Source organism: Mus caroli, chromosome 1 (genome assembly GCF_900094665.2).
Source record: "Mus caroli chromosome 1, CAROLI_EIJ_v1.1, whole genome shotgun sequence".
Lineage (NCBI taxonomy): Eukaryota > Metazoa > Chordata > Mammalia > Rodentia > Muridae > Mus > Mus caroli.
The window spans coordinates 162,543,937-162,551,277 of NC_034570.1; the positions used below are offsets into that span (position 1 = coordinate 162,543,937).

General features: G+C 50.2%; 1 protein-coding gene across 1 annotated transcript in view; it reads right to left on the bottom strand.

Annotated features, from left to right (window-relative positions):
• Positions 1-213: 213 nt before the first annotated feature.
• LOC110296540 (sodium/potassium-transporting ATPase subunit alpha-2) overlaps positions 214-7,341 on the bottom strand; it is a 23,440-nt gene continuing 16,312 nt past the window's right edge. Inside the window, exons 14-23 of the mRNA XM_021165275.2 lie at positions 6,263-6,399; positions 5,625-5,775; positions 5,357-5,525; positions 5,002-5,156; positions 4,547-4,670; positions 4,211-4,356; positions 3,933-4,063; positions 1,799-1,900; positions 1,596-1,687; positions 214-413 (exon numbers count right to left, since the gene is read on the bottom strand). Coding sequence (XP_021020934.1) covers positions 385-413; positions 1,596-1,687; positions 1,799-1,900; positions 3,933-4,063; positions 4,211-4,356; positions 4,547-4,670; positions 5,002-5,156; positions 5,357-5,525; positions 5,625-5,775; positions 6,263-6,399 — 1,236 coding nt within the window. The 3' untranslated portion in view covers positions 214-384. The remainder of the gene's footprint in view (positions 414-1,595; positions 1,688-1,798; positions 1,901-3,932; positions 4,064-4,210; positions 4,357-4,546; positions 4,671-5,001; positions 5,157-5,356; positions 5,526-5,624; positions 5,776-6,262; positions 6,400-7,341) is intronic.

Genomic DNA, 7,341 nt, shown 5'->3' on the forward strand with positions numbered 1-7,341 from the left:
TGGGAAGAGGAATGAAGCCAAGGGTCACTGACACTTGGTGACCCGAGAGGCTTTCCTCTTGGGTTAGCTGGGATTAACCTTTGGGTGTTGATCTGTTTGAATAATACAGGTGAAGGTGAAGGGCTGGGGTGACCCCTAGTTGTTCGGAAAATGTAGCAGAGTGGGATGGGAAGGATCTGAAGAGGTGATCTGTCCCAGGGTTCACAGCGGGACCTGTGGAGCAGCTGGAGCAGTCTCCTCAAGTTTATTTACCCAAGGCTACCATCTTAGTTCCCTCAGGTGCCTCCTTCTGACTCCCCAGTCCCTCCCTTCACCACAACCCTCAGCAACCCCTCCGGAGCACCCCATCTCCCCCTGCCCCTCGTTCTTCCTTTGCCGCTGAGCTCAGTAGTACGTCTCCTTCTCCACCCAGCCTGTTGGAGAGATAGGATAAAGGTTGAAGCAGGAGCATCAAAGGAGGCAAAAGATCAACCCTGCCCAGGGCATGAATAGTTTAGGGTTGACCAGGGCTTGAATAGCTGAGTTTAGAGAGGAGAAGTAGCCAGGGGAGTAGGCTAGAGGGAAAGGACAGCCCTGGGCCTGCTGGGTGGGCTGGATGCTCTTAACTGGGAGGGAGGGGACAAGTCTGTCTTCAGGGGAGACTTGTATTTCATGTGGTAGATGCTGAAAATGCCTGCTGGGCTTCCCAGGTAGCAAGCATCTAAGGAGGCAGCTGTCCCGCTGGTGCTACAGAGACTGACGGTCTTAATGTTTGTTTCAGAAGTCAGATTTTAGATTCCATGTGAAAATGCCAAAGCTTTAGATATTGGGCCCATTAAAACACACACACACACACACACACACATACACACACACACACAAATATTGGGCCACTGTACACCAAACACTGTCCGTAGCCCACGTGTGGTTTGTAGGCCATCCATTTCAACCCAGCAAATGATCAAAGATGTGTCTAGGGAACACAAACCAGGTCTTGGTTGATGCCTGGGAATCGGGAGCCCTGTGTTCGGGTTTCCTTGTGATCCTAAACAGATACATCCACCTCTGTGCATCGTTTTTATCAGCAAGCGTGTAGAGGATTGGATGACCTTGAAGGGCCCTTCTAACCTGACCGTTCGAACCTGGAATTCTAGAGCAGTAGTTCTTAACCTGTGGGAAGTGACCTCTTTGGGGAGTCAAATGATCCTTTCACAGGTCAAAGCAAAACTCCACCGCTTGAAGTCAAGACAAGTACTAGGTCAGGCCCAAAGGCCTCCCAAGGTCTACTGTCTCAAAGGGGTGGCATGCCAGATATCCTGCATATCAGATATTTACATTACGGTTCATAACCGTAACAAAGTTACAGTTATGAAGTAGCAACGAAATAACTTTATGGTTGGGGTGGGGAGGGGGGATCACCAAAACATGGGGAACTGTATTAAAGGGTCACAGCACCAAGAATGTTGAGAACCACTGCTCTAGAGGAAAGTGGAGGCCTTAGAGAACCTTAAGGTAGATGGGATACAGGATATAGAGGAAAAGGGCCGGGGTGGGCATGCTCAGGGCTCCTGGGACCTTAGGTCAGACAGACCTCTCTGCAGAGCAGACATGCTTACCCCCGGGATACCGCCGTAAGATGAGCTTCCGAACTTCATCATAGATGAAGATGAGGAGACTGTAGGGAAAGGCACAGAACCACCACGTGACCCTGGAAGCAACAGGGGGAAGTGTCAGGAGCTTCAGAGGCTGGAACAGTGCCACAAAGGTAGAATTAAAGTCCATCTTGCTCCCTCTCCATCAGCCCTAGAGAGACGCTCACTTGAGTGGGTACATCCGGAGGGCAACCCCCATGCCCGGGCAGTAAGACAGAAAGGCAGCCAAAGCCGTCTCTTCTAGCAGCCCAAAAATCAGGATCTTGTTCCTAGAAAGACAAAGGAAAGAAGGCAGGTAGCTTTGTGGGAGGATAGCGGGAGGGGGAACTCCAGGGACACCCCTGGGGACAGAAGGGAAAGGAGCCGGAAGGAATGTGAGGAAGTCCTTCATCCAAGTCCCTTTCAAACACCCTCTCATGTTTTATGTAACCAAAGGAAACAAATGTTTTCTTCTGCTTGTTCTGTTCACCTCTGAATACTGTCGTGTGTGTGTGTGTGTGTGTGTGTGTGCTCATTAAATAGTTATTTCTTATGTAACTCTGTGCCAGAGATGTTGTAGTCAACAGGGGCCTGTCCACAGGCAACATATGATATTGTTATTGTGCGCTAGGCCCGTGGGCTGGGAAGATGCTGTCTTCCCAACAAGATGTCTTTAAAAGCTCCTCTGAACCGAGCCCTCTTTCTCGGCGTCTCCTCCTTCGACCTGGGTGGTTGCTTATTACAGACCTTGAACGAAGAGGATGCTTGTGAGATACTGATCCCAGCCAAGGCTTGCTCCTGTGATAGCACACAGGAAATGGTTAACCTCTGTTGTCTGCATCAGAATTTAAAAGTAGTACCGAGCAAAGTGCTGAGGGCAGTTCCTAGAGTCAGATCTGTCAAGTATGGCTGGCTTCTCCATTGCCTGACTTTGGGTGACTGATGAGAGCTTAATTTCTTGGAGCTGTGTGCTTGCTCTCTACGTATAATAAGGAGAAAAGAAGACAAGTTTCCTTCAGTTACAGACCGCATGAGGCGAAGGCTGGAGAGGACACAGGGATGTCTCAGTGTTCCTTTTCCACACAGCCCATATTTTAATTGATTTTTGTCTCCCAATTTATACTTGTTAGTGATGAATGTATTAAAATTTATTATAAATATTCATGGGTCCCAAGAAGAACTGGATTAATATGCTGTCACTGTCTCCTTGGGGCTTATCTAAGGATGACCCACTAGAAAACCTGGCAGATTCTTGCAAGTAAGAGCCTGGTTTCATATCTCTTTTTGAAATGTTGCTGACAGTATCTCTGAGGACTACTAACGGTCTAGAGGCCTAGGCACTCTGAGGCTGTCTCTGGCAAGGTGGTTTGTGGGTATCAATGCTTCTTCCTGTGCTTAGCTTAGCTTCCTGCTCATGTTGTATCGTTCTTATTTGCCTCTCTGTGGACTGACTGAATCAGTTTGGCTCTGTCTCTACTTCCTGTGTCACCCACATACTTCCTTATAAGTGTCTTGTACAGGTCTGTGCCTAATTTCTTAGATTCCCTGGGACAAAACTCATTTGGGGAATTGTGACCTTTGTTTATGGTAGGGGAAAAAAGAGCCTGGCTCTTTCAGTACTCAGTCCCTATCTGTGTTAAAATCACATGTGGATGAGGTGACAGATGTACGCATGACAGGTGAGATACTACAATATGGGGTGAAGAGACCAACCCAGACAACCATGAGCAGCTGCGCAGCCTAGCTATTCAACCTCATGGAACTTCTTGCCCACACAGTGTCCAATGATACCCACCCGGAGGAGCCGTTTTAAGATTAGAGTGAGACACTTGATTCCCTGGGAGGCATATGGTGCCACACTGTAGGAAGGCCTGAATGTGCCCCTAGGCAGATGCAGCACACAAGATCAATGCTATAAACCCAGCTACCTGCCAAGTGTTGGTATGGAGTACAGGAGACCTGACCCAGGATTTAGAACTGGGGAAAGGATGCCATTTAACTAGGGAATGGAAGAGGAAGGAAGGAGGAGGAAGAAAGGTGAGAAGAAAACATGGAAGATGAACATGAAGGGAGGAAACGATAACAAAGTAACTTTCAGAGCAATTTTACAACTCAGGAGAAAGAGTCTTGCTATTCCGTCCTCACTTTTGATCTGTTTCAAACACTGCCAAGGTTAAGTATGTTATTACAACCAGATAGTTCCTTAGCAAACCTGAGCCCCGGGAGCTAAGGTGAGCTGGTGTTGGAATCCTGGCCTATGTGGGTTGGTGACTATGTACAGAGGCCTCTGCCTGGTAGGGACCGGTAGTGGTAGGTGCTCACTTCATGCCCTGCTGGAACACTGAGTTGCGACGGGTCTTGCAGATGATGAGGTCAGCCCACTGCACAACCACGATGCTGGCGAAGAAGGCCGTGTGGCATGTGAACTCCACCACCTTCCGCTGCTCGTAGGTCTGGGCAGAAGAGAGGAAGGGACACTTGTTAAACCTGGCACTTAGCCTATCATCAGCCTCTTGGCTGCTCCTAGCCAATTCCAACCAGGACCTCAGTCTCAGTCCCACCCCTTCTTGTATGAGGCACACATCCACAGACCCACTCACCCACTCTTGTCCATAGCTGTCTTCCAGGTCGTTGGTAGTCCGATCATCCCAGTCCAGGCGGATCCCTAGCAGCCGCGATGGTAGAAACCCATTCTCTGCCAGTATCACAAAGTAGGTGAAGAAGCCACCCAAAGCCTGGATCATGCCTGAAAGCAGTTATAAGCAAAAGGTGGGACTTGAGTAGAGAAAGGGGAGGGAAAGGGCCATCCCTTGGAGACAGAGATGGAAGTCTCTGGCTCTCTGGCAGCTGGACTCTTTCCTGAACCGTCACTCATCTCTCTCGGGAACTAGAAGCAACCTTTAGGGGATACCCTCCCAAGCCCTGGCTGGGCGCACCAATCTGTCCGTAAGCCATGCTGATAAGCCTCTCGTTCACCAGCTTGTCTGTCTGGGAGTTTCGTGGCTGCCTCTTCATGATGTCACTCTCAGCTGCTTCGTATGCTAATGAGATCGCAGGAACCTGTACACACAGGACACAGGGAGGAGAAGGTATCTGAAGAGGTCTGTGAAACTGCTCAGTGAAGCATCAACAGAATTCAGCACATTGGTATATAAGCTCCTGTTATCACTAGGGACATAGCTTAAGGGTGGAGTGTTTGCCTAACACGAGTGAGTTTTGGGTTCAATCCCCAGTACTAGAGTGTGGTGGAGGGAGAATTCCTATATTCCTCCGGGCTTGTGCTGATCTGCTGTCTACTGGTGAGGATCTAGTCAGATGCCTGGGTGCAGCTCACCCCACCCCTATTCCGTGGGACTGCCTAGTCTGGCTCGACTCTGCCCTCTGGCCTCACCATATCTGTCCCCAGGTCGATGCAGAGGATGGTCACAGTGCCCAGTGGAAGGGGGATGTTGGCAATGATGAACAGCAGGAAGGGGGTGATCTCAGGGATGTTGCTGGTCAGGGTGTACGCGATGGACTTCTTCAAGTTGTCAAAGATCAGGCGGCCTGTGGAGAGGTTCTGAGGGCATCAGGGAGATCCGAGGAACCCTCCCCACCCTAGCCCCTGAGCTGTGGCCGGCTGCTTATTTTTCTAAGAGGAAGGTTTAAAGCTGTAGCATCGTGGAATCTTAGAGTGAAAGTCAGAGGAAAGAGAAGGTCTGCCTTCAGACATCCTGGATGTCATGTAGCCCACACAGCCTCCTCACCCTCCTCCACGCCTGTCACAATGGAGGCAAAGTTGTCGTCGAGAAGGATCATGTCAGCCGCCTGCTTAGAGACATCGGAGCCGGAGATGCCCATGGCAATGCCGATGTCAGCCTTCTTCAGCGCAGGGGAGTCGTTCACCCCGTCACCAGTCACTGCCACAATGGCTCCCTGGGATGGGGGAAGGACACCAAAGGTGCTTGAGAAGCGAGTCCTTGCCCTTCTGGCTCCTGACTTGGCCCTGTCTCTGCCTCTCACTGTCTTGCTCACCTGCCTCTGACACCCCTCCACAATGATAAGCTTCTGCTGAGGGGAGGTCCGGGCAAAGACAATCTCCGTGTGGTCCCTGAGGATCTCATCCAGCTGCTCTGACGTCATGTCCTTCAGGTCTGAGCCGTGCACTACACACGCCTTGGCTTCTCTGGAGGGTAGGGGCAGAGACAGCATCTATGCTCATGCAGGTCCTGCTGCCCTTCCCCGCCCACCCCACCCACTGTGTGCCTTAGTTCCTCTGGGAGGTGGGACTCTACTATTGCTTCTGTGCTCTCTTTTGTGAAGCCGAGTCCTGCTATTTCTCTCAGAGGAGACATAACATCCTTCCCATGCAAGCAGAAGTACCATTTGCTAGGCAGATTCTATCCCTATAGCAACTGCAGTGTGGACAGCATCTGAATTTCATAACTGAGAAAATGAAAGATCAGGGCTGCAAGATGTTTCCAAGGTGACACAGCTCATCGGTGGCACAGCCTGAACACAAGCTTGTCTGAGGGACCAGCCATTGGGCTGTCAAAGGAAAAACTTTAGTCTAAGGATCCCAGGTATGCTGTCCAGATATTCCCAAGGGACACTCAGGGCCTCTCTGGGAGATGATGTGTTGGCCAGCAATGTGATCTTTGTAATGGCCTCACCTGGGATTGACTTGACTCACAGGAATGTTGAGCCTGGCTGCAATGTCTTCCACAGTCTCATTACCCTCTGATATAATGCCCACACCTTTGGCAATGGCCTTAGCTGTGATAGGGTGATCCCCGGTCACCATGATCACCTGACAGGAAGGAGAAGGCAGAAAGAAAAAGCAGTGTTGGTTTCCCCTCCCCATTCCTTTCCCTAGATTATGTAAGGTTAAACTACTAGGTGTGTGTGTGTGTGTGTGTGTGTGTGTGTGTGTGTGTGTGGCAGTAAGGGCAAGAGAACAAACAAACTGGGTTCAGGCTTTAGAGGGGGCATGATTAAATAGCCAAAAAACATCTATAGCAGATTAACAGGTTGATGAGGGTCCGTTGGCAGAGGAGGAGAGTCTGTGTTCTTCCCCAGTCCAGTCTTTCTGTCTGTCTGTCAATATCTTACTTGCTTGCTCTCTCCCTCCTCTCTCTCTCTTCCTCCCTGCCTCCTTCCTCCCTGCCCTCTAATCTCTCTAGGACAAGGTCTTGAGGTATGCAGTCCAAGCCAGCCTCAGACTTCCAGGATCCTTTTGCCTGTGTCTGTCAAGTGCTGGGACTATGTGTGTACTTTATCATGGCTGAGTTGTCTGGGAGATTGCTTTAGGAGTTTGGATATGTGGAAATGGGAGAGTCAAAGCTGAACAGCTTCCTCTTTCCTCTTCCTTCTATTATTTTATGTGTATAGGTGTTTTGTCTGTCGGTCTGTCTGTCTGTCTGTGTACTACACATGTGCCTGATGCCCTTGGAAGCCAGAAGAGGGCCAACCCTGAGTTGCCTTGTGGGTCCTCTGAAAGAGCTGTGGGTGAACGCTCTTCATGGCTAAGCCATCTCGCCAGCCTTTAGCAGCTCCCCTGAATACAGTTAAGAAGACCAAAGTTTAGTGAGCACTCGCAGCTTCTTCAGGGTTCCAGGAACCCAGAACAAAGGTTTGGTTTCCCAAGTATCTCCAGTGGCCACTGCAGCAGGGCTAAGGTGGAGACACTGTTCATCTGCTGACAGGTTTGTCTGCTTCCAACTGTCCTGCATAGTACGGGGAGGCGGGGGGG